Here is a 26,422-nt window from a genome sequence, read left to right on the forward strand (position 1 = left end):
TAAAGCCTTGATTCCTCAAGTTCAGAAATCTGATTTTTCCAAACATTGACCCAACCCCATAACTGATTTACACAAAAAAACAAATTCTCTGGGAAATTCTCTGAGCCCAGAGGTACACTTTTCAAGTAGCAATTTCATTTCATATGCTACACATGAGGAGATGGTAAATCAGGTTAGGTGACTGGGTAATCAGTTTGCCAAGGTCACACAGCTAATGACAGAACTAAGACTTGCATCCAGGTCTTTGGACTTCAGCAGCCTTGCCCTTTCTTCTAGAGCACCTTGCCTTCCTGGTGGGAACCTAGCATGCAAGTGTGATAAGAGGTTACAAAACTTCCCGAAGAGCAGAGTGCACTGACTGAGGGATCAGGGCTGGCACAGAGTAGGACAGGCTGTGTGGGAAAACCTGGCAGTGGACCGCAGAACCATATGGCTGAGGGTCAGGAGCCAGAGTCCAGTTCCAGGGCATGCCACAGGATGGGGTAAATGGCGAGAGATCATTAGGGCCCCATTCAGAACTAAAGTACAAAAAAAGGAGGAACTCTTGGGAACACAGCAGAAGCCAGATTAGGAAATCTGGGCACAAGGGCGTGCTAGGTGGGCCCACTACTCCAAGTATTAACCTCCAACTGAGTTTCAAGCACTCCACTCCAGCTCTGTGAAAGAAGTCGTCTGGGATCAGAACAGAGAGGAGCCTGTAGGTGGAGCCAAGCGGCTACCAGCTGGAGTCCCAACAGGAAGAACAGAGGCAAAGCAGGAGGCAGGTCAGTGCACCGTCAACACCAGCCTTCAGAGTTCAAAATCCTCTTCTACATATTCTATTTCATGACTGCTCTAAAAGGTACTGCTGATTCTGCTTTACCTCTGAAAGACTTCCCTAAAGATGTTTAGAGAGGATGACTAACTTACACCCAAACGCAGAAACTTTTGAAAGTAAAAGAGAGAGCTGTTAATAACTATGCCAGTGCAATAGTCATAAACCAGGACTAACCCAGGCCGACCCAGACGTGCAGTCACCCCAGCTTGAGACCAAGCACTCAGGACTCAGACATGCCTGGGCACAGCCGGCAGAGGGTGACATAATCTTGCCAGGACTGTTTACAGGAGAGGCCAGAGAACTCCTGGAAGTAACTCATCCGAACGGAAGAGAAGATCAAAGCACACAAGTTAGGCTCCATGACATCAAGACAGGGCCAGAGGGGAGGGATGATTCCCAGTTGTGCTCAGTGTTGGCCACACCCAACGTCCTGTGACCAGAGCTTTAAAAAGCCAGTGAAGTTAAAAAGAGCTGTTTCATTAAAATTTCCATAGGGCATGAAGGTGCATGGGTTAGCGAAATCCCGTGCCAGGAATTTCATCAGTGACAGAGAAGGTACAATTGGCACTACAAATGGGTGGGACGGCAGTGGATAGTCACAGCACCTTTGGTGGATGTCAGCATGGCTGCTGCTCCAGGCTTGGGCAGTGACCAGACACATTACCCCAGCGAGCGAGAGCAGGACAGCCAAAGGCTGTGCCTTGCTCTTGTATCCCAGACCATATGGAAGGCCATTCATGAGGACTCACTGAACTACCATGAGGAATACAGAGAGGCTGCAGTTTCACATAGTGGATAAAGGAAGACCCAGAGGAATATTATTTCATAAAAGATGATTCCTGGGACTTTCATTTTAGCCCCAAGCTGGTGATGCCTTGGGAACTTAATTATTATTTCTTCCATCATAGAGTGAGGTGCTCATCGATGTTATCTCAATTTGAGAACCTTCTTAATTTGGAGCCACTCAGTTCATATCAGTAGCTCCACGACCTAAAGCAGGCATAAACCCTCAAAATATATATGTTGCAATGATACATACATTTCTAAAATAATACAGAAAAGTACATGTACATAGTAATTAACATATAATACAGAAAAAAATTTCTTAAAAGTCCTAAAAATTATTAACTTTTGCTACCTCTTAAAGAACGGCATCTACTGATTCTGTTATCCAACTGATCAGTGTTAGTCTTTCAACAATTTGAAATTAGATGCTGCTTTAAAATAAAATTACTCACACAGTGGCTAAAATGAAAAAGACAGACAATACCAAATGCTGACAAAGATATTGAGCTAGAATTCTGACCCAGCATCAATGGGAGTGGGAATAGGTATAACCTCTTTGGAAAACTGTTTGGCAATAGACTAGGAATGAACAAGTGCACTTCCACTGCTAGTATATGCCCAACAACAATGTATACATATGTTTACCAAAAGACATGGACAAGAATGTTTATAGCAGCATTTTTTTAACAGTCCAACCCTGGAAACTACCCAATGTCTATCAACAGTGGATGGATAAATAAATTGTCTTTACCATCCAGATGGCCAAACGACACATGAAAAAAATGTTCAATATCGCTCATCATCAGGGAAATACAAATCAAAAGCACAATGAGATACCACCTCACACCTGTCAGAATGGCTCACATTAACAACTCAGGCAACAACAGATGTTGGCGAGGATGCAGAGAAAGAGGATCTCTTTTGCACTGCTGGTGGGAATGCAAACTGGTGCAGCCACTCTGGAAAATAGTATGGAGGTTCCTCAAAAAACTAAAACTAGAACTACCCTACAACCCAGCAATTGCACTACTAGGCATTTATCCAAGGGATACAGGTGTGCTGTTTCGAAGGGACACATAGACCCCCATGTTTATAGCAGCACTATCTGCAATAGACAAAGTATGGAAAGAGCCCAAATATCCATCGATGGATGAATGGATAGAGAAGATATTGTATATATATATATATATATATATATATATATATATATATACAATGGAGTATTACTCGGCAATCAAAAAGAATGAAATATTGCCATTTGCAACTATGTGGATGGAACTAGAGGGTATTATGCTAAGCAAAATTAGTGTCAGAGCAAGACAAGTATCTTATGACTTCACTTATACAAGGACTTTAAGACACAGAACAGATGAACACAAGGGAAGGGAAGCAAAAACAATATAAAAACAGGGAGGGGGACAAAACATCTCTTAAATATGGGAACAAACAGGGGCGCCTGGGTGGCGCAGTCGGTTAAGCGTCCGACTTCAGCCAGGTCACGATCTCGCGGTCCCTGAGTTCGAGCCCCGCGTCAGGCTCTGGGCTGATGGCTCAGAGCCTGGAGCCTGTTTCCAATTCTGTGTCTCCTTCTCTCTCTGTGCCTCCCCTATTCATGCTCTGTCTCTCTCTGTCCCAAAAATAAATAAATGTTGAAAAAAAAATTTTTTTTAAATATGGGAACAAACAGAGGGTTACTGGAGGGTTTGTGGGAGGGGGTATGGGCTAAATGGGTAAGAGGCATTAAGGAATCTGCCCCTGAAATCATTGTTGCACTATATGCTAACTAACTTGGATATAAATCGTCTCTCCTCCTCTCTGAATGCCCCTCCCGCACCTGCACTCTCTCTCAAAAATAAATAAACATTAAAAAAGAAAGAAAGAAAAGAAGAGCACCAGCAACCAAAGCACACAAAACAAGAAAGGATGCTCCAGTTTGTGTTACTTGTCTTCCCTGGACCAATAACTGTGACCAAAAGAACAGGGAACACTTATGAGTCAGTCCCATCACATGCTTAACAAGATCACATGAAATGAAAAAGGGGCAACTCTCCAAAGGGAAAAGCAATGGGGAAACAACATATGCTTACTGTCGTGTCATATGCTGTATCTGACGGTCACCACTATAAGAGAAATTCTTAAATTTGGTATGTCAAGAATAAGGAAGTATGTTCCCTCAAGTTGCATTCAACTCTAAGTTTCCAGTGTTCTTTCCCTAACACACAGGTCATATCCATTAGTATTAATATTAAAATATTTTTAAAATATGGATCTAGTTGTAGAACATACATCCAAGTGCAACTACTGATAGCAACCATGTTTCGTTTCTCTTTGAGCATCTCTCAAAATACTCATCTGTCTGTGAACATGTGTTAACACTTTTCCCACTGCTAGTTTGGATAAATATTCCACATTGTTTTGACCACATACATTTCTGTTACCAACAAATTAACTGAAGACTACAGGTGTGGCAGACTGAACTTAAGCCCCTGAGAGAAACCAGGTTACTACTATGCCAGGTTAACCAGACGGCTCAGCCAAAGGCCTTGTCAGTTTATGCAGGACCCTCCATAATAAAGGGACCACATCAAGCAGAGAATATTTCTTTAGCATAATAAGGCCAGGACTCTTACTTTGCAAGAAGTAGACTTAAAATCATGTTGTTAGAAGACATATACATTTCTTTCATAGACTATATACCAGGGGTGGGCAAACATTTTTTGTAAAGGGCCAGATAGTAAATATTTTAGGCTCTGCAGGCCATACGGCCCCTGTTGCAGCTACTCAGCTCTGTACTGCAAAAGCACCATAGACAATACTTATACAATTGAGTATGGCTCTGTTCCAATAAAACTTTACAAAAACAGGCCTGCAGGACTTGGTCCATTGGCCATCATTTGCCAACCCTGGGACTAGACAGAAACATACAAACAAAAACAAACTACATCCTAGAGGTGAGATGTGTTTGTCTAGGTAAAGACAAAGCCTGAACACAGCCCTGCTAATGGAGAGAACAAACCAGAAGTTTACTCCCAGTTTACCCCCAGCCCTTCCTACCCCCTTCCTACCATGAGACTAAAGTTCATCTTCCCCAACTCTGCAGAATCAGCAGGAGCTACAACAGATTGATTCTGTGTTCACATGCAGCTGAGGCCGAGGTGGCAGAATTTACACACTACTCGATGGAGCTGGGACTTCATTAATTCCGAGGAGGAAGGTATATTCTGAGGAACTGAAAGATGCTGAAGATTAAAGAGATCTGTGAAGACAACATTGGGAGAAGTGGAAAGAAGAGAATTAGAGAATGAGGGAGTACTGAATATCCACCAGAGAGGACTTCCCTGGAGTCCAGGTCCCAATCTTTCTTTGGACCCTTTCCTGAATCTTTTAGAAAAAAAGCCCTTAAGCCTCCCACAAGGCCCTGATTTATTTCCTACTACTCGCTGCCTCATTCACCTACTCATTCTTCTACCACTGGCCTCCTTGCTGTTCCTTGAACATACCTAACACATTCCTACCTCAGGGCTTTTGTGCCTCCTTACTTTTTATTTTTTATTTTTTTTAAACATTTATTTATTTTTGAGACAGAGAGAGACAGAGCATGAACGGGGGAGGGTCAGAGAGAGAGGGAGACACAGAATCTGAAACAGGCTCCAGGCACTGAGCTGTCAGCACAGAGCCCGACGCGGGGCTCGAACTCACGGACCGCGAGATCGTGACCTGGCTGAAGTCAGACGCTTAACCGACTGCGCCACCCAGGTGCCCCACCTCCTTATTTTTTAAACAGACTGAAAACTCTTCTTCTAAATATTCAAATGGTTCACTCTCTTTTCATTTGGATGTCTCAGATGATGTCTCCTCAAAGATGCCTTCCTTTACTTTTCTACCTAGAAAAGCATCTTTATCAGGCTCTGCTTAATTTTTCTTCACACCACATCACTACCTAAATCTCTTCCCCAATAGCATGTGAGCCCCATAAAGGCAAAGACTTGGGTTCATTCATTCCAGTTTATTCCCAGCATTCTGAATAATACCTAGGACACAGATGGTGCTCAATAAATATTTTCTGAATGAATCAATCAAGTCCAACACATCTATGATGGCTAATTTTATGTGCCAACTTGGCTGAGCTATGGCACCCAAATATTTAGTCAAACATTATTTTGGATGTTTCTGTGGAGATGTTCTTAGATGGGATTAATAATAAAATGAGTGGATACTGAGTGAAGCAGGCTGCTCTGTATAATGTGGGTGGGTCCCATCCAATCAGTTGAAGGTCTGAATAGAACAAAAGGCAAGAGAGTCTGCTTGTCCTGGTTCTAGTCCTGGTTCTAAAGCAGACTGCCTTTGAATTCCAACCACAACTCCCTCCTGAGTTCCCATCCCCTTAGACTCCCCTATCAGACTTTGTGGACTTGCCAAACCTTCACAATTGGGAGAGCCACATCCTTAAAATAATTCTCTGTTCTGTTTCTCTGTAGAACCCTAATACACACTCCTAGTCAAACTGTGCTATCTTCTTTACTAAAGAATTTCTCCTAATGGCTGTATACCCACTGGTTTTCACAACATGAGTAAGGGAGCCAAAATATCCACATATTCCGCAGATTTGCAGGTAATATTGCTACCAGTGACTTTCTCCCCATGGTCAGCTAAATAAGGACTGGAGAATGGGGGAGAAAATAATCAAACACAGCTCTTAAATATTATAGCCGATTAGGTAAAAACACTGGCACTTAAAATCATCTGGAGACTTCTCTTCCCTTCATACAAAACTATTTCATTCATATTTAGCGAACAGGAAAGTGGATCTACAACCTGTCTAGATCCTAGAATGTTAAAGAACATAAAATATCAAACATACAAGGTATGTTTATATTCTGTATTTTTAGCCCTGTGACCATAAGTATAAAGTCTACGAGGTGTGGTGTGTTTTCATAAGGTGCTCCAGGACAGCGCTCCCCCTCTGCCCTTAAAATTTTTTTAAATAAAAGAATTAAAAATTTTAAAAAATTTAAAAAATCAAGAAAAGAGACAAAATTCCCTACCCTGGTACCACTCTGGAATCCTGCCATGAGAAAGGCTTTCCAGCATCCTCAAAAGTGTTAGGGGCCGTTCAGAGGCTTTCTCCGGGCCCCGCGCTCCGCCCCCTCCCTCTAGGGTGCCCTCCCAGCCAATCAACGTTCTACAGGGCCCTCCTCCCGCGCGTCTTTCAAAAGCCCCCTAGAAACCAATGAGCAGTTAAAGGTACTCGGGGGCGGAGGAAGAAATAGGGAGAGGGTCTGATTGGTTCCTAGAAGTCGCCGCGCCCCGCCTCACAGAAGGATGTACCAATGAGCTGAGCGGAGGGGCGGCCTCCGCGCGGGGCGGTCGCTGAGGCGCGGGTGCTGCTAGACCGAGGCGGCAGCCGGTCACGACGTGGGGCGGCCAGCGATGAAGCCGGTGAGTCGGGCCGAGGCTCGGAGAAGCGAAGCCACAGGGAGAGAAGCGGTCCCCGAAGCCAGTTTGTGGGCCCAGGGACAGCCCAGGCCTGGTCCCGGGCCTGACTCGCGCTGTAACCGTCCGAGGTCGGGGAGGTGGCGCTTTCCTAAATTGGGGAGAGCGATGATTGAAAAGGAACAGGGTCGGTGGCGGACGAGGGGAAGGCGGACATTCGTTGTGAACCTGTCGTGCACAGGCTGGGAACTGTCTCCTGCAGAGTCTCCTAAGCCTCAGGAGAGCCCTGCCAGAGAGGGCTGAATCCCGTTTTATGGAGGAAACTGAGGCATGGAGAGCTTAGGTGTCTCCGTGTATCAGTTTGCCTGATGCCCAGCCCCAAGGGATGTCCGGGGCTGCCCCGCGCCCGCTGGAGAGTGGTCCTCACCGCAGACGGGGAAAACCTCACTATAAAAGATTGCCAATCCCCATTTGTGGGTGCTTCACCATCCCCCAGGGCCAACTGGCACTGCGTCCTATTCTGGGGTTCAGAATCCCTGGGCCAGGGGAAGCAGAAACGTCCAACTCTGTTAGGATTTGTAAGCCTGGCTGGGAAAGCCTGAGTGAATGGGCCACACTCTCTTTCTTTCTCTCTCTGAAAATCTGGAATCATCAAAACTGCTTTAAAGAGAAAGGAAAAACAGGTGCAAGGTGCTGTGGCCCCACCTGACTCACATCACCCACCACCAGGGTTTGCAGCCTATTGAATATTTAAAAACCTTTGAGTTGATAATAATAATACAAAGAGATCCAAAGCAACTCAAATCCGTAGCCTAAATGGCTCTGTATTGTGATCTTGTAGTAACAAACAAGACCATTATAGAATATAGCTTCAGAGCTGGAAAGGACATTAGCTGCTTACACTTGCTAATCCCCATGGTTCCATGTGGAGAGGCATCAGCTGTCCTTCACTCTTGGCCTCTTTCTCCACTTGTCCCCAGAAGGGACAGAGTGAGGGATCTGATCCCCCAGTTTGAGAGGAGCTGAACACAAGCAGCTGAACCCTTTCATCCCTTCTCTCAGCAGAGATTACTTTCTAGGGCGCTCTTGGCCACTGGGGAGCCCTGGGTTGTCCATAGCTGCCTATGACTGGGGGAATGAGTCCAATTCTGGAGTGAAGAATTGACAAGCCCACTTAACCACAGCTTTAAAGCCACGTCCTCCCTTTAGCACTCAGTAATAAAACTAACCTCTTGATTTCTATTTGCCTCTCCACTGTGTTATCTCTCAGTTGGTTCCAAGTAGGAAGTAAGAAGAAAGGTGCGTTTTTCACTGGTTGTATGAAACAGCTGTCTCTCCTTTAGAAAACAGGCCTACAGGATTGAGTTCCAACTCTTTAGATCATTGTGCAAAGTCCATCTCAGTGTGTCTAGTCCACGGGTTCACAAAGTAGCAGGTTATCCTACCTGTACACCCCCATCCACCAAACTAGTAGGCTGTTAGGGGGGTTATTGTTTGAGAAATGGAGGAGGCAAACTACCCCAGCTTCATCTTCTCTGCCCTGATGTTTCAGTTCCTGAAAACAAGCTCTTTCCCCTTTTGCCTTTACTGCCTTAACTTCTTCCCTATCTGCCTAAAAACCTCCTGCCCATCCTTTAAGACCCAGCTAATGTATGTCCTCTGAAGCTCTCTCCAGCTCCCTGAGCAGTCACTCCCTTCCCTGCCCTAAAGTTCATAGTTTATGCTTCCAGGTTAGCACTTACAACTTTCTTCTGTAATCTATGCACATATCTCTCCCTCCAACTATACTGAAGCTATTTATTTCATGGCTCTTTGCATCTCCAGAGCTTGGCAAATAAAGGTGTTCAAGAAATGTTTGTGAATGAGTGAATATATCTCCTCACTTTCTAGTTGTGGAAAACTGAGACCCAGAATAAATTGGAGTTGCTTGTCCAAGATTATATGGTAAATGGCAGAGCCAAGACCAGAATCCTGGTTTGTTACCAATCCAACTCTCTTTCCATCAGAATGCTGTAATTATCAATAGGATGGTAAAATCTATTTATTTTTGCTGACCATTCTCATAGTCCAAATTGAATAAATTGCAAATATGCATTCATTGTGTTAAGCAAGGGTCAGTTTATATGTAAATATTTTTCTTTACAGTTATTTAACATAACTGATTTCTTTTGAAGCCTAGTTCATTGCAAACAAGTGAGTTTGACTCATCAGATGAAGAGCCTATTGAAGATCAACAGACTCCAATTCAGATATCATGGTATGTTAAACTTCTGATCAATGATGAGCTAAATTATTTGATCTGTACATCACAATCCATGTAGATACATAGTCCGCATATTAAAAATATTTAGTGGGGTCCCTGGATGGCTCAGTCATTGAAGTGTCTGACTCTTGATTTCAGCTCAGGTCATGATCTCACAGTTCGTGAGATCAGGCCCTGTGTCGGGCTCTGCGCTGACAGCCCAGAGCCTGCTTGGGATTGTCTCTCTCTTTGCCCTTCCCCTGCTCACTCATATGCACATGCTCGTGCGCGCGCTCTCTCTCTCTCTCTCTCTCTCTCTCTCAAAATAAATTAAATAAATAAATAAATAATAAATAATATTTATAAATAAAATAAATAAATAATATTTATTTTATATAAATAAATAAAATAAATATTTAGTGATTTTTTTTCTGCTGGTTGTATAATTCTAATCTTTAAGGGATTTTCTAATTCTGCTTTATTTACTATCTATGATATAATAATAAATAAAATAAAAAATAAAATAAAATATATTTATAAATAAAATTAAAAAATAAATAAATAAAATAATATTTATTTCATATAAATGAACAAAATAAAAAATATTTAGTGATTTTTTTTTTCTGCTGGTTGTATAATTCTAATCTTTAAGGGATTTTCCAATTCTGCTTTATTTACTATCCATGATAGAATAAGGCTTTCCTTTTTGGGGGGCTTAGGGGGAAATTGTTCTTCTGCATTCAGAAAACCATAGTAGAAACAAGTAACTAGGGAGTGGAGATAAAATCAGAATGTCTCCCATTTGGTACCAAAACTTACTTATTCTTTTAGGACAAAAGAATAGTATACCAAACATAGGATGAGATATTTAATTGTTTGTCATTTAGTCAAATCCTAGAACTACTTACAACAGTCATGCATCTACTAACAGACCCTGCTTAAGATAAAAGCCATATTACCACAGATACTAGAGCAAAAAACAAATGTTTCTATATAGAATCAACTTAAAAATCTTGGCAGTGACTTCTGGTTACACCAGATTCTCTACAACAATCAATGCTTTTTCTCATCCCTGTAAATGTAATAATCTCTCTTTAAGAAAACACCATTCCCACTCTGAAAAACAGTATGGTTTTCCTCAAAAAATTAAAAACAGAACTACCCTATGACCCAGAAACTGCACCACTAGGTATTTATCCAAAGGATACAGGAGTACTGATTCTAAGGGGCACGTGCACCCCCATATTTATAGCAGCATTATTGACTGATAAATGGATAAAGAAAATGTGGTGTATATATACAATGGAATATTACTCGGCGATCAAAAAGAATGAAATCTTGCCATTTGCAACAACGTAGATGGACCTAGAGTATATTATGCTAAGCGAAATAAGTCAGGGAGAGACAAACATCATATGATTTTACTCCTATGTGGAATTTAAGAAACAAAAGAGATGAACATAGGGAAAGGGAAGCAAAAATAAGGTAAAAACAGAGGGAGACAAACCATATGAGACTCTTAAATACAAAGAACAACCTGAGGGTTGATAGTGGAGTGTCGGGTGGAGGGATGGGCTAAACAGGTGAGGGAGCATTAAGGAGGGCACTTGTTGGGATGAGCACTGGGTGTTATATGCAAGTAATGAATCACTAAATTCTACTCCTGAAACCATTATTACACTATATGTTAACTAACTTGGAGTTTAATTTTTTTTTAAGTTTCTAAAAAATTTTTAAAAAGAAAATACCATTCCCAACTATAGGAAGAGAAAAGAGGGTGTTTTCCCTAAAGTTCCTTTTATTCCACCATCAAATAGCAATTATCTTTCATTTCCCTCCTTACCCCCCTTTCAAACTCAAAACCTCATCTAATTTTCAGAGTCACATGGTATTTATATGATGACCTCTGTTTTCCTCTAAACTCATCTTCTGTCTTGTAGACAAGGTTAGCCTCTACCCACTTTGTCCCTGAGTACTGTAAACTGGGAATATGGATTTCTTGAAATTGTTTTATTTTAACCAAAATCTATTACAACATGGGGTGCCTGGGTGGCTCAGTCAGTTAAGCATCTGACTCTTGATTTTGGCTCAGGTCATGATCTCACAGTTCCTGAGTTCAAGCCCTGCATCTGCCCTGTCAGCACAGAGCCTGCTTGGGATTCTCCCTCTCTACCTCTCTCTCTGCTCCTCCTCTGCTTGTACTCTCTTTCCCTCTCAAAATAAATAAACTTTAAAAATATTTTTTTTAAAGAGGAAGGCTACAAAGAAATCTTAAAATAGTAATATAGAATGAATGCTGGGGATGAAATCATCAGGTCATTTTCTAGCTTATTCCCCAAGGTTACTAATACAAAGTATCTCAGATATCATACCACAGGGTAACTTAAAACCTTAATGCTTTATACTACCTGTAGGCAATCTAGGCATTATTATCTTTAAGGTAAGTTTAAGTTAACTTGCCACTTTTAAGACTTAAATTGTGACAAAGTAAATGGTAAGTCCCTGTTTTAAAACTTCCAGCCTCTTTGGGCCTTTTTGTGAACAACACATTGATGTTTGCATATGCATTTTTGTTTTATGACTATGGTCAAACTTTAAAACACCCTTGTTCAGTGCCAAGCACACATGTGTTAAACTGAATTTCCATTTACAACTTTTTAAAAAACTGAATTAAAGTTTTATTCTTTTCAGGCTACCCCTGTCACGAGTGAATTGTTCTCAGTTTCTTGGTTTGTGTGCTCTTCCAGGTAGGTTTACAGTTGGCTTCCTATTGAGATACTTCAGATAATTTTTTTGTCAGCTAACACATCATACTCTGTACTGAGCAGTAAGAGAACTTCATAGATCAGCAGCCTGGGGAAGTCACTTTTGGAAGCCCTCCTGTGGGCTGTAGCTAAAAGAACACAGATCACTCTTCAACCCTTCCAGACCCACATTCATGGTTCTATATTTCTGACTCACCTACCTTAATAAAACATAAACACTGGGGTACAGGTGAGGCTGAGGGCAACAAGCAGGTACTTGTTATAGAAAGGACACAGAGCAAAGAATCTTTGGAGGAGGAGTTCCTTCAGCTGGGATCTCTGAATCCCTGCAATTATATCACTAAGAATATAAGAAATCGAAATCCATATTCAAAATGAAATAGCAACATATAAATGATCATATGGTATGACTTCTAAAGTAGCTGTGTTTGTGTTTAAGTATATTTCTTATATATGATTAAAAACTGACTTTTTCACTTGCCTTATTACTGCTTATAGGTTGTAAATTTAAAAATGTTAGAAGAAATATCCAAAAAGATACAGGTAGGTGTAACATGAAACAACCATATTAATAGTTTTTTTCTGAATAACACTGAAAATAATCTCTTTGTCAAAAAGAACAAACATTAGTCTCTGTTTGGTATACCAAATAAATGTTTGATATTTCATAGTTTTAAACTATAGATTTATTCTAACATGAGAAGATGTATTTGCAAAGGGCACAGAGAACTAACTCATTTACTAAACATAGCATTGCTTTTCACCGATTGTTGTAGTTACACATAGAAATTGCATTTGAGTTTAAAATGTATACATTAGAGGGAGGAAGGTATGTAAACAGAAAACTGACATTTCACTGCCAAGATCTTTGAACACACTATCCTTTGCAGACTTGATTGTTGTGATAGCAGAAATTAAGCCTGAACTGGGAACCCAGAGGTAGTAGTGAAATTGTCCATCCTGGTTAGAATTGAGAGATCCAGCATCTAGGTGAGAAAGATGGAGTAGGGCCAATCTTCACAGGCCCAAAGATGTTCATACCACTGTAGCCTCAAGTCTAATAATCCCACAAATATTCTGACAATCCACCCCAATTTGGAGTTTACATATTCCATGGTACTAAAAAACTTGGATTTTCAAAATATTTTATCCTGCTTGGGCTGGAATAGCTCAAGGCTAATAGTCCTACCAATGTCCTTATAATACAACAAAATAAATATAGAGATAAATATAATATATAAATGATATATATAAATATATAAGATAAATATGTCATATATCTTGATTCTGACCAGTAAAAATTTGTTGAATCTTACATTTTTTTCCCAGTTGTTTTGGAGTATCAATTTATTAATGTACCTTCTCTAATTTATTCCTTACCTACCAAAAAGGACTGGAGGCTAGTAGATTAGTTGACTCTTGCAGTATTTGTAAAGATTCTCTGATTTAGAGGTATCTGCCATGGTAGGAACTTTTCATTTGGAGACCATTTAAGTCATAAGCAAAATATAATGAAAATCACTAGTTCAAGAACCAGTCTTGCACATTTTGGAAAGCCCTGTTCCCTTCCAATATTTTGGAATTTGGGGTTTCCAATAGCTTACCAAACCTTTTGTCTTCCATTGAGATCTTGAATGCAGTCCAATCCAATGTATAAGAGATGACAATCTGATGATAGGAGAGACCTAGACTCTCCCTGCACCAGCTCTTGTGGCTCCTCCTCAGAGTCCTTTCTAGGAAAGCTTGAAAACCACTGTATAATAGCAATTATGTGTGCGAGAGGCAGATAGAAAGCTACCTACTCTTGAAAATGGTGAAGTATGGGGCGCCTGGGTGGCTCAGTCGGTTAAGCGTCCGACTTCTGCTCAGGTCATGATCTCGCGGTATGTGAGTTCGAGAGCCGCGTCGGGCTCTGTGCTGACTGCTCAGAGCCTGGAGCCTGTTTCAGATTCTGTGTCTCCCTCTCTCTCTGACCCTCCCCCGTTCATGCTCTGTCTCTTTCTGTCTCAAAAATAAATAAACGTTAAAAAAAAAAATTAAAAAAAAAAAAAAAGAAAATGGTGAAGTATGCTAACTACAGGTTTAATCCTTTTAGAAGTACAAAAAAAATAATAGTATTACCTAAAGCAGCACTGTCCACTGGAAATATAATGGGAGCCACAAATAGAAGCCATGTATGTAACTTTACATTTTTAAGTTGCCACAGTAAAAAATTAAAAACAGATGAAATTAACTTGATAATATATTTTATTTAACCTAACATAGCCTAAATAGTACATTGTCAATGGCTTTAAGTATAAAACAAATTATTAATGAGATATGGGGGTTTGTTTTAATTTTTTTTTTTTTAACGTTTATTTTTGAGACAGAGAGAGACAGACCATGAACGGGGGAGGGTCAGAGAGAGAGGGAGACACAGAATCTGAAACAGGCTCCAGGCTCTGAGCAGTCAGCACAGAGCCCGATGCGGGGCTCGAAGTCACCGACCGCGAGATCATGACCTGAGCCAAAGTCGGACGCTTAACCGACTGAGCCACCCAGGCACCCCAGATATGGGTTTTTTGTACTTAACCTCTGAAATCAGATCTATATTTTACACTTATAATACATCTCAATTTGCACTAGCCACATTTCAGGTACAAATTTGGAGGTTCATGATGAAAGGTACTTTGTGCTTAGTTAAATGGCCCAGGATTTGGGAGGCAGGGGGAGAGAGGAGACTGAGATCATCCAGAATTAGTTATTCATTTTGAACCTAATGGTCTATAATGAATATTGCCATAAGGACATTCCAGTGTATAGAATGGCCTATAGTACAATTGCTTGGTTCATATTCATTATAGTGAAAATTAGCTAAGTTGCATAATTCTAACACAGTTAACGTTTTATTTCTGGAGACCTAGTTCACAAAATTAGATGCATGATGGGGTGGCACAGTACAAACATAAAGGAGAACATGAGCTCAGGCACCATGGGCATGCTGGAGATTTACATACAAGGCGTAGGGTCAAACAAAACAGCAGTGATGAAAGTAACAAACATGAATTTTGTGAGAAAAAATCAGAGGGAAAAATGTGCTGTCAGTTCTTCACAAGAGTTTATCTTGAAATATTAGATGTTTCAAAATTTACTTTAAAGCAGTATTGAAAAGATCTTTTTTCAAGAACAGCAATATAATTGACTCATCTTAAATTCAGTAAAAAGCATTTTGAATTATTAAGTCAGGTTTAATTTTAAGCACCTTTTGGTTCAGGCATTTCTAATTCCTATTTTGTGCTTAGTGGCTTGATTTTTACCCTACTTTGAAGACAGATTAATATTGTTTTAGATTATCAATAAGTATTTCAAATGTATAGATTATCATTTGTTAGTTTGGCTTAAGAAATTTAACACCACATTCTCTGTCTTGACTGTATTTAAATTTGTAATATTTTGTACGTGTGTATCCGTCTCTTGGTCTATTGGCAGAAGAACTAAAGAGCTATGGTATACAAGACATATTTGTTTTCTGCACCAGAGGGGAACTGTCAAAATACAGAGTCCCAAACCTTTTGGACCTCTACCATCAGTATGGAATTATCACTCATCATCATCCAATCCCAGATGGAGGGACTCCTAACATAGCCAGCTGCTGTGAAATAATGGAGGAGCTTGCAATCTGCCTTAAGAATAACCGGAAAACCTTAATACAGTACGTTTTTCTTTTCTCTGTTTGTTACATGAGAAATGTCCCAGTCAGAATGATTTTTCCAATTATTGCATCCTTACTCACTTATTACTTACCTTATAGTTTGGTGCAAGGATTAAAAGGAGATAAGGCATCAGGGCACCTGGATGGCTCAGTTGGTTAAGCACCTGACCCTTGGTTTTGGCTCAGGTCAGAACCTCACAGCCATGAGATTGATCCCTGCGTTGGGCTACATCAGGCTCCATGCTGTCAGCTCAAAGCCTGCTTGGGATTCTCTCTCTGTCTCTCTGTCTCTCTTTCTCAATCCCCCCTCTCAAAATAAATAAATAAACTTTAAGGAAAAAAAAAAGAGATAAGATATGAAATTTCTAGTACAATGTCTGCTACAGAGCAAGCACTCAGATATTTACCTGCTTTGGATTCTGTGTCTCCCTGTCTCTCTGCCCTGTTCTCACTTGTGCTCTGTCTCTCTCAAAAATAAATAAATGTTAAAAAAAATTTTTTCTGGGGCGCCTGGGTGGCTCAGTTGGTTGGGTGTCCGACATCGGCTCAGGTCATGATCTCACAGTTTGTGACTTCGAGCCCCATGTCAGGCTCTGTACTGACAGCTCGGAGCCTGGAGCCTGCTTCGGATTCTGTCTCCTTCTCTCTCTGCCCCTCGCCAACTTGTGCTCTGTCTCTCTATGTCTCTAAAAAAATAAAGAAGTGTAAAAAAAAAATTTTCTAATTAGCAAAGAAATCATTCATAAGCAATGAGCAGTCTTAAAAATATGACTGGAAAATTACATTTGATGATATGAATTTCTCACCAGAATGAAGGAGGGACTCCCATTGCTTGTCAATGGCTATGCAAAGCTGCTGGTATGGAAGTTTAAAACAAAAATAAAATGTGTTAAGGGAGAAAAAAGGAGAGAAAAAAAAAGCACGGAGAAAGGAAAAAGGGAGTGACAACCAGCAACGGACAGTAGCAATACAAAGATTGGAAGTGGTACTATGGATAATAATAGTAGATGCCCTGCCAGCAGTGAGACCCGTAACAGTAGAGGGCCGGCCATAGGCAGCAAACTAGTCCTTCTCTGTGCTCCTTGTACTTTCTGTATCCTAATAAACTGCTTAATCCTTTCTGGAACAAGATAGAGTATTAAATAGTTTGATACCTCAAAAGCCCTAAAGTCACTGCTTTGAGCTAGAAAGTATGCAGGCTATACCGAATAACCAGGGCGCCGGGCTCAGGGCAGCAAGGGAAAGGCAAGCCCAGCTACCTTCTCTCCTTCAATCTAGAGCTCCGGGGCCTCATGTCAACAGTCTCCATTTGAAGGCAAACCAGCTAGTACAAGGGTCTTTGGGGACACAAACCATATGTGGCTGAACTAAACTCTAATGTACAGAGAACTATAGCCAGGAGAGTAGGGAATAAAGAGAAACCATCCCGCGTTCTACAGTTTCCAACCTTTCTCTAGAGAAAAGCATAATCTGTAATTCTAAGCAATTACTAATTGCTTTACTAATTATAAAAGCAAAACTTTAGACTAAAGTTGTCTCTGCTAAATTTTCTAGTAAGACTAAGTTAAATAGCATTAGATGATTAGCTGTGGCTGGTGAAAAATATTTTCCAATTTTTGGACCTATTTTTTTAAAATTTTTTTTAATGTTTAATGTTTTTTTTAATGTTTTTGAGAGAGAGAGAGAGAGAGACAGAGTGCAAGTGGGGAAGGGGCAGAGAGAGAGGGAAACAGAATCTGAAGCAAGCTCTTCAGATGCAGGCTCTTCTGTGCTGAGCTGTTAGCACAGAGCCTGACATGGGGCTCGAACTCACCAACAGCGAGATCATGACCTGAGCCGAAGTTAGATGCTTAACCAACTGAACCACCCAGGCACTCCTGGGCCCATTTTTCAAATCAGTCCTGAGATTTTTTTTTTTTTTTTAAATAAATCCTTGGAAGCAGCCTCTACTGAAGAGTTTCCAGAGATCAAACTAGCTCAGATAGTGAAATTTAACAAATACTACTCGAGCAAGTTCTAGCACACCAAATGCTGTCTGCTGTTTGAACAGAATACAAACAGGATGGAAAGATGGTTGGGTAGCCCCTGCATATGTTGAATGCTTCTGGTTCCCATAAAATAAAGCATCTGATGACTGGAAATTTTCATTGTCCTAGAGCTTTCAAAGGTGTCCTATAGTGACTAATGTTTGGATAAAGACAATTTTCTATCCATTCTGCTATCTTTGAGTGCCCACATTGCTAGACAGCTCTAGAGTTTATCTCTCAGAAACTAGGTCTGGTAAATTGTTTTCCACTGTCTTGCTGCCTGCCAATACTGTCTCACTGATTCTCCCTGTGCATTCCTGTTGCTTTATAAAATCAGGGGATGCTACTTGCCTACTGTACTGTGCTATTTCTAAAAAAAAAAAAAAAAAAAAAAAAAAAAAAAAAAAAAGTACTACAAAACAGGTAGCTTAGAAAAGAAACTTATTCTCCCCCAGTTCTGAAGCTACAAGTCCAAAATCAAGGTGTCAACGGGACCATATTCCCTCTGAGACTTTGACAGAATCCTTCCTTGCCTCTTCCTAGCTTCTAGTGGTGGCCATCACTCCTTGGTGTCCTTGGGCTCACAGCCATTATCACTCCAATCTCAGCCTCTGTCGTCACATGATTCTGCACTGCTGTGTCTTCTCCGGGTACTTCCTCCTATAAGGACACCAGTCATATTGGATGACCCAGTTGGGTTAGGGCTCAATTACCTCATCTTAGCTTGATTACATCTGCAGATACCCTATTTCCAGATAAGGCCACATTCACAGTACCAGGGATTAGGACTTCAATGTAGCTTTATGGGGATACAATTCAACCCATAACATCCACTGTGCACCAAACACTGTGAATACAAAACACACACTGTGAGGCACAGTCCCCACCCTCAAGGAGCCCCTGCTAACAACACTACATGTAAGTGCAGTAAGATTCACACAAGGTATGCACAAGGCAGCAAAAATGACAGTGATGGTTTCTGTGGGGCCACAAGGGCAGTTCAGAGCTGGACTTGAAGGATAAGCAGGAATCAGAGGAGGAAAGATAAAGGTAGCAATGGGTAAAAAGCAGTATTCATCTTGCAGAAAACCACTGAAGTGTTCTACCTCTCTCCACCTGTCTATGGTAGATCCTTATATCTGGCATATTTGTGGAAAGCAAGTTCATGAATACATAGGAGTCAGTATCTGTTTGGTCCTCTATCTCACATCCTATCCCAAGACATGTATCTCCAGCTTCATCTTTAGTACACCACAGTAATTTATGTTCCTGATAAGTCAGCAGCACCAAATTAGGTTCAGTATACCCTCTAAGAAAGTCAGGAATTGTATAATACATTTTTTTTTTTTTTTTTAGCATCTTTGAAAGTAGTTAGAATGAATGGTTTTATTGCTTTGAGGTTAATCATGATTTTTTTCTGGAAAATCCAGTTATACAGACTGCTGATTCCTTCACAAGGCTAGACAATAGCAGCTAACATTCATTTACTTCTTACTCTGTGCCAAGCTCTGTTGTAAGCCCTTTACAAATGTTAGTTATGTCATTCAGTCCTAACTATGATACAGATTCTGTGGCTGTCACTATTTGATAGATGAAAAGGCTGAGACCCAGAGAGGTTAAATAACTTCCTTAGGTTCACACATGTAATAATGACAGATTGACCATTCAGCCCCAGACAGTAGGGCTCTAGAAACCATGCTTTAAATCTCTATAACATGCCACCTCTGTATTCTTTTTAGATAAATAAGGAGTTGTTGTGTCATATGGACTTGTCCCATAACCACTAAGGTTTTGTTTAGACAGAGGAAATAAACTGGCAGTTGGTAAAAATAGTCTGATTTCTATCTATTTAGTAACATGTTCCACTTCTCTGATGTGGATACTGGTGTTTAAAAAGATCAATAAAAAGGCCCTGCCTGAAAAAAAAAAAAAAAAAAAAGGCCCTGCCTGCATTGATCCTTAGACGTATTCAGAGAATACCTCCCAACAAATAAACAAGCACACTTTACTCTTTATTAATGTAAAAATATTTATTAACCTCTGTGTGCCAGGCACTGTGCTAGCAGGCACTATTAAATTTAGAAACAGAAGGCAAATTTAGAAGGAGCAAGTCTTTAGTTCTAATTGGCGGGGTGAAATGAAAATGTCTAATATTCAAATTGTGCTTCCCTTTCAGCTGTTATGGAGGACTTGGAAGATCTTGTCTTGGTAAGAAATTTCATTATTCAGTAATTTTTTTAAATCCTCAAAGTAGACAAAAATATCCTGTTTCTGGGCCATGTGCTCAGTTTGTATTAAAATGAGACAAAACACAATATAAATCTGCTAAGACCTAAAGATTTATTTAAAGGGGCGCCTGGGTGGCTCAGTCAGTTGAGCATCCGACTTCGGCTCAGGTCATGATCTCACGGTTTGTGAGTTTGAGCCCTGTGTCAGGCTCACTGCCTGTCAGCACAGAGCCTACTTAGGATCCTCTGTCCCCCTCTTTCTCAACGCCCCCCCCCAGACTCTCACATGCTCTCATAAATAAATAAATGAATTAATGAATTTCAAGGCCCTTAATTCGGTATTCTCTAGAAAGCTAGGGTGGGAATGGGAAGTCTTTTCAACATTATTTTGAAGGATTCTGCAAAACATATTGTGCAAGTCTTAGCACCTACATTCTTGCGTTTTGTTTTCTAATGCAGATGTTAGGATACTGACAGTAAATTCTAAATTATATCCATGGGTAACATAAGTATGAAAACCAAAGTTAATTACTTCATGTAATTACTGTTCACTTTTTTTTTTTAACATTTATTTATTTTTGAGACAGAGACAGAGCATGAACGGGGGAGAGTCAGAGAGAGAGAGGGAGACACAGAATCTGAAACAGGCTCCAGGCTCTGAGCTGTCAGCACAGAGCCCGACGCGGGGCTCGAACTCATAGACTGCGAGATCATGACCTGAGCTGAAGTCGGCCGCTTAACCGACTGAGCCACCCAGGCGCCCCTACTGTTCACTTTTTAATAAATGTGTTAGAAGGGGCGACTGAGGTGAAGCGTCCAACTCTTGGTTTCTGCTCAGGTCACGATATCACGGTTCATGGGTTTGCGCCCCGCATCAGGCTCTGCACTGACAGTGTCAGGCCTCCTTGGGATTCTCTCTCTGCTGCTCTCTCTGCTCCTCCCTGGCTCTCTCGCTCTCTCAAAATAAATAAATTTTTTAAAAATAAAATAAAAGTATTAGAAAACAATGAAATGCCATACTAGAGTTAACAGTTATTCCTTTTAATGTTGGAAAGTATCAAAATTAAAAGCTTTTGTGCTTCTAAGAACATTATCAAAATGAAAAGATAACCAGAGAATGGGAAAAAAATATTTGCAAACCATATATCTGATAAGTGACTTACCTAAAAAGAATTCTTACAACTCAATAATAAAAAGACAGCCCAATTTAAAGGATCGACAAAGGATCTGAATAGATATTTCTTCAAACAAAATACACAAATGATCATTAAGGACATGAAAAGATGCCTACCATCATTAGTCATCTAGGAAATGCAAATCAAAACCACAATGAGATACCACTTAATACCCATTAGGATGGCTATTACCCGAAAAGTAGAAAACATGCACTGGGATTTGGGGAAATTGGAACCTTCATATACTGCTGGAGACAGAGTAAAATGGTGCAGCTGCTTTGGAAAATAGTCTGGCAGTACTTCCTCAAACATTTAAACATACAGTCGCCCTTTACCCAGCAATTCCACGAGGTATGTGCCCAAAAGAAATGAAAACATGTCTACACAAAAACTTGGACACGAACATTTATAGCACCATTATTAATAATAGCCAAAAACTGGAACCAGCCTAAATGCCCATCAAGTGACTGTGGGTAAACAAAGTGTGTATCTGTACAATGGAATATTATTCATCCCTAAGAAGGAATGAAGCAGTTACAAGCCTCAATATGTGTGAGTCCTGAGCACATTATGCTAAGTGAAAGAAGCCCATCACAAAAGGCCGCATATGGTTGCATTTATATGAAATGTTTAGGCAAATCCACAGACAGAAAGTAGATTAGTGGTTGCTCAGGGGAGGGGTGATGGGGGACCGGGGAGGATGACAATGGAAGACAGGGTTTCTTTTTGAGGGGATGAAAATGTTCTAAAATTGTGCTGATGGGTGCACGTATCTGTGAATACACTAAAATCCACTGAATCATACCCTTTAAATGAATGAAACATATGGTCGATTAAATATAATTCAATAAAGCTGTTAAAAAGAACGAAGCCAATGTTAAACTTCAATTCAACCGCAGTCATTTAAAATCATAATTTAACTGTCAAAAAACACATACTAAAAGACCTCAGTCATTTAATTCATTTCGAACAATTACACCAAACTCCATCTTCTGCACCAGCTGAAGTCTAATTAAATATACAATGCTCTACCCGATCATTAATAATACACTATTTTCCTAACATGTTCTGTTAGTAGCCGCTTGTCTCCTACTATACCTGTCTGACACAGTTTCACCAGAGCAAGCCATAGACAGCCTGAGAGACCTAAGAGGATCTGGGGCAATACAGACTATAAAGGTAAGGAGGTTGACTGTTCTGTGTGGTTGTGGTTTAGGGGCAGTTATAGACACAGTGTCCTGTATCATCAAAAGGGCACTGAAAACCCACTGCATTCTATTATTCAGATATCACCTACTCAACATTTGTTTAAATATAACCTGGATGTCTGAAAAAGTTCAGTGTTTCAAACAAAATGATGACAAATCTGAACTTGCCAGTTTACTCTCACAGATCTACTACTCTTCAGTTTTTACCCATTTAGTTCTCAGAATGAATCCTCTCATCTGGAAAAATGAGGGGATTACCATAAACTTGGTAGTTTCTTGGCCTAAAAGATCTAGTGAAGATCCTCTCACCAGAATATTTAATAAACATAGATGAGAGGCACCCGGGTGGCTCAGTCAGTTAAGCGTCTGACTTCGGATCAGGTCCCTCATCTGATGGTTCGTGGGTTCGAGCCCCACGTTGGGCTCTGTGCTGACAGCTCACAGCCTGGAGCCTGCTTCGGATTCTGTCTCCCTCTCTCTCTGCCCCTCTCCTGCTTGTGCTCTGTCTCTCTCAAAAATAAAAAACATTTTTTAAAAAAATTTTTAAAGTAGATGAATGACTAGAATACAAAAAATGCAAAGCAATACTAATTATCCTTTGCTGTGGATAACTAAAGTGACATCTTCCACATTTACTTTCCCCTCAACAGCCACAAAATCTCTGCAGTAGCAATGCCCCAAGGATATTATTATGTATTAATGTTCCTGAAAGATTCTGCAGATTTCACTTTATTTCCAGATATGTAAAGCTAATTTGCCTTCCTTTCCCAAGTGCCCTGTGTCAGCATTAATCGACTAAACCAGAGGATCAGGCACTCTTAAAGAGGCCTAGCCTTTAGTGGCTTCCTGGCCTTGAGTCCATCTTCCCAGGAGCAGGGGTCTACCCAAGTGTCATGGATATGAATTATTATAGTAACTAACAAAGTCACCAAGCAGCATAATTCTCAGGGCTTAAAGAAGGTTGTTCAAAATAATCCATACAGGATGCACTTCACTGTACAGGTTCTAAAAACAGAGAATTCACCTTCTTATCTGTTAAACGATTCTTCAAATTCAACATGTTCTCAAGTCTCTCAAAACAAAATGTTCAAACATTTGCATATGTGTTTTACAGCTTTAATCTTGGAGAGAATTAAGCCCACATTATATAGGCTGTCCAGTTGATCACCTCAGCATTCCGTGGCCAACAGGCTTTCCCATCTCTGTGCTGATGTGCTGAGCAATGTGCAATTTCAACTTCCCAATAATGAGAAGAAATGAGATGATTGGCAGAATAAGAACATCCTCTGGGAAACTATTAAAACTCCAAATAAATTATTTAAAGTTTTTTTAATTTTGCTTATCTGTTAAGATTAGTCATTTTTTTAAAAAAAATATTGACTACTCTGAACATTGTTGCAAATGGGTTATATCACAAGCAGCAGAATCTAGGGCTTCTATAAATGAAGAAATAGATTTTCTTGAATCTACCACTGTTAACTATTACAGAAAGTACCCTCTCCTCCCTACTTAACCCCCAGAGGAAAATACATTAGCAAAAAGAATGCCTTCGTGTACTATTTTTAATTTTAATTTGGTCCTGCCAGTAAAAGGAGAAAGGATTTTACAGATTTATAAAACATTCATATGTATTACACATTGCCTTCTGATTTTGAGAGACTTTTCAAGTAAGTTTTTTCACACCATATGCAGCTTTATCAAAAGGTAAAACTTCTCCATAATGCAAACGCTTCCTTACCCAAAAGGATGTAGAATTGTTCTTAGCAATTATTTTTTGATTCCTGATGCCTACTAGGATTGTACTACTCTGCTAACTAGTTTTCTACAATGTATTTCAATATATCTTTACTTTTTTCAGCAATATAATTATCTTCATGAGTTTCGGGACAAACTAGCTGCACATCTATCATCAAGAGATTCATTATCAAGATCTGTATCTAGATAAAAAAGAATTTCAAATAACATATATATGACCATGTCTGAAATTTAAGAGCTATTTAACATACTTTGTATTGAAACAAAATTTACTAGTGTTATCAACTTGAATGTAAATGTGTACGTGCAAATATTCCTAAAGCTTTTATTGACAAATTTCAGTTGTATCTCTTATATCTTCTAGAAGATCGAAAAACTGCTATATAATTTTTGAAATGTACTGTCTCCTCTGGTATGTTTTACTTAGAAATAATGCTGAAGTGAGCATATGGAAAAATGTTTCACTGCCTATTTTTATTATTTACCACACTTTTACCTCATTTTATGATTTGTAACTACCAGGTGGAATGCAACATAGTAATAAATGTAAAAATGGGTATGAGTACAAACTAAAATCAAGTAACTTTCACGCTCTGTTCCTCCCACTTTTCCTCCCATGGCTCTTCCTCCTTCATAGACATACACGAGTGAGAAGGATCCTATGAATCTTCTGGACACCTCCCTCCCAATGCTGGATCATCCCCAACAGGTGTTTATCCAGCATTTGCTGGAACATTTTCAGATATGAGGAATTCCTTGGTTCAGACAGGTGCTCTCTTTTTAGACCACTCATTTTTTACCCTAGGGACTACACAGAATGAATTAAATCCCTCTTTCACATTTCTGTTAGAAAGCACTTATCTACAGATTAACAGTCTCCAATTCCCTCCCTCACCTCACCCTATGCTACTGAATATGTCTTTTTGTCTTTAAATGTAATGTTGAACAGTTGTTTGCACTGTAGACAAGGACATTTTCACAGACAGTGGTGGCTTTGGTATCACCTGCAATAGTCCCTTGGCTGTGACTGGCACCTCCCCACGAGACAAAGTAAATTTCACATCAAAACTTTTGGAATAATCATCTAATTGCCAAAAGTTTTCTTCTGTTTCAAACTTCTCTTGCTGCTTTAATTTCATTGGGGAACACTTCAGAACAATTACTAGTGCTGTTTGGGAACTTCAGACCAGACAGCCAGTATGTTCTAGAATATAAAATCAGTATTCTAATATTTTTATGTCTACACTGATTTCAGAACTTAAGATTTTATAAGTTTACTAAGGAAGATGGGAGAACCACACATATCCTACCACACATATCCAGTATGTGAATGTTTAAACTGTGGGGGTTTCTAATCTAAGATAATAATGTCAAAAGTTATAGGTGGAAAAAAATTTTTTTCAAGTAAGTACAGGCTGCAATAGGTTGACCTTCCTCATGATTTCAGTATTACAACCAAAAACAATTTAAAAATCACAATACTTATTAAACTTTAGGAAATCACTGAAATTGATACTAGCAAATCTTATATATTGCTTCTCCTCAATATGGATATAAAGCTTATTCATGAACACTTAAGAAAGTGGAAGAAAAAGGTTGGCATGGATTAATCAAATCCTTTAATCAAATGAATTTCCCAAGTGCATGCTTCTCTCATTTTTACTGCAAATGCCAGTTAAGCCTTCCATGTTTAAAATGCTTAACTACTTTAATACTAAGTATTAAGGGAAAACATCAGTTATTCCGTAACAGAATCATGGAATGGGGCACTACTCAAAAGAATATAATTTCACATAGTTGGAAAAGTATTTTCTCTACCTAACCTGTGGAACAGCCCTCAAACCAATGGGGCAGAGAGACAAGGTAGAGTCCTGGTCACACACAAGTCAGAGTTAGCTGCTGAAATTGAATTAACACAGAGACTCAGCCATTAACCATAAACTACACAAGGCCACATTTGAGATGGTTTTTATTTAATATACAAAAGCAAAATAAATTAAGCTCTAAGGTAGGACTACTTAAGGGCATTTTCTTTGGACAGCGGTACAGCACCGATCAGGCTTAGATTTTAACAAACCGTGAGCACAGATGGATAACTACATTCTATGTTTCTCTCAGTAGTTTTAGGGGTCTACCTAGTCATCGACCTATTATTTAAGAAATTTTTCTTCTCCAGAATATATGAACATGGTAAGCAAAGAGATTTCAATGTTTAGAAAAAGCACTGTACAATAAAATTAACTTCTTATCCATGTGACCACGTTCTCTCCATCTCCACGTCCACTATGCGCATTA

At 39.8% G+C, this 26,422-nt stretch overlaps 1 protein-coding gene across 7 annotated transcripts; it reads left to right on the plus strand.

Moving 5' to 3' along the window:
* Positions 1-6,885: 6,885 nt before the first annotated feature.
* CDKN3 (cyclin dependent kinase inhibitor 3) lies at positions 6,886-25,358 on the plus strand. 7 transcript variants are annotated; one of them, XM_047864245.1, is made up of 8 exons: positions 6,886-7,042; positions 9,211-9,293; positions 11,970-12,025; positions 12,542-12,586; positions 15,512-15,734; positions 19,938-19,969; positions 22,243-22,343; positions 24,765-25,358. In XM_047864245.1, exons 1-8 carry the CDS (start codon positions 7,034-7,036, stop codon positions 24,873-24,875), a joined length of 660 nt encoding a protein of 219 aa, XP_047720201.1. In that variant the 5' UTR covers positions 6,886-7,033; the 3' UTR covers positions 24,876-25,358. The 7 variants fall into 7 exon arrangements, with proteins under 7 accessions (XP_047720201.1, XP_047720204.1, XP_047720200.1 ...); XM_047864244.1 differs by having other exon boundaries at positions 6,894-7,042; positions 22,240-22,343; XM_047864247.1 differs by lacking the exon at positions 24,765-25,358 and adding an exon at positions 24,231-24,757 and having other exon boundaries at positions 6,896-7,042.
* The last annotated feature ends 1,064 nt before the right edge of the window (positions 25,359-26,422 follow it).

Source organism: Prionailurus viverrinus, chromosome B3 (genome assembly GCF_022837055.1).
Source record: "Prionailurus viverrinus isolate Anna chromosome B3, UM_Priviv_1.0, whole genome shotgun sequence".
NCBI classification, from domain to species: Eukaryota; Metazoa; Chordata; class Mammalia; order Carnivora; family Felidae; genus Prionailurus; species Prionailurus viverrinus.

Excerpts from the sequence above, each read along its gene's own strand:
- CDKN3 (XM_047864244.1), top strand. Across the intron at positions 15,735-19,937 it reads AACCGGAAAACCTTAATACA|CTGTTATGGAGGACTTGGAA; the intron begins GTACGTTTTTCT and ends CTTCCCTTTCAG. Across the intron at positions 22,344-24,764 it reads GGGCAATACAGACTATAAAG|ACATACACGAGTGAGAAGGA; the intron begins GTAAGGAGGTTG and ends CCTCCTTCATAG.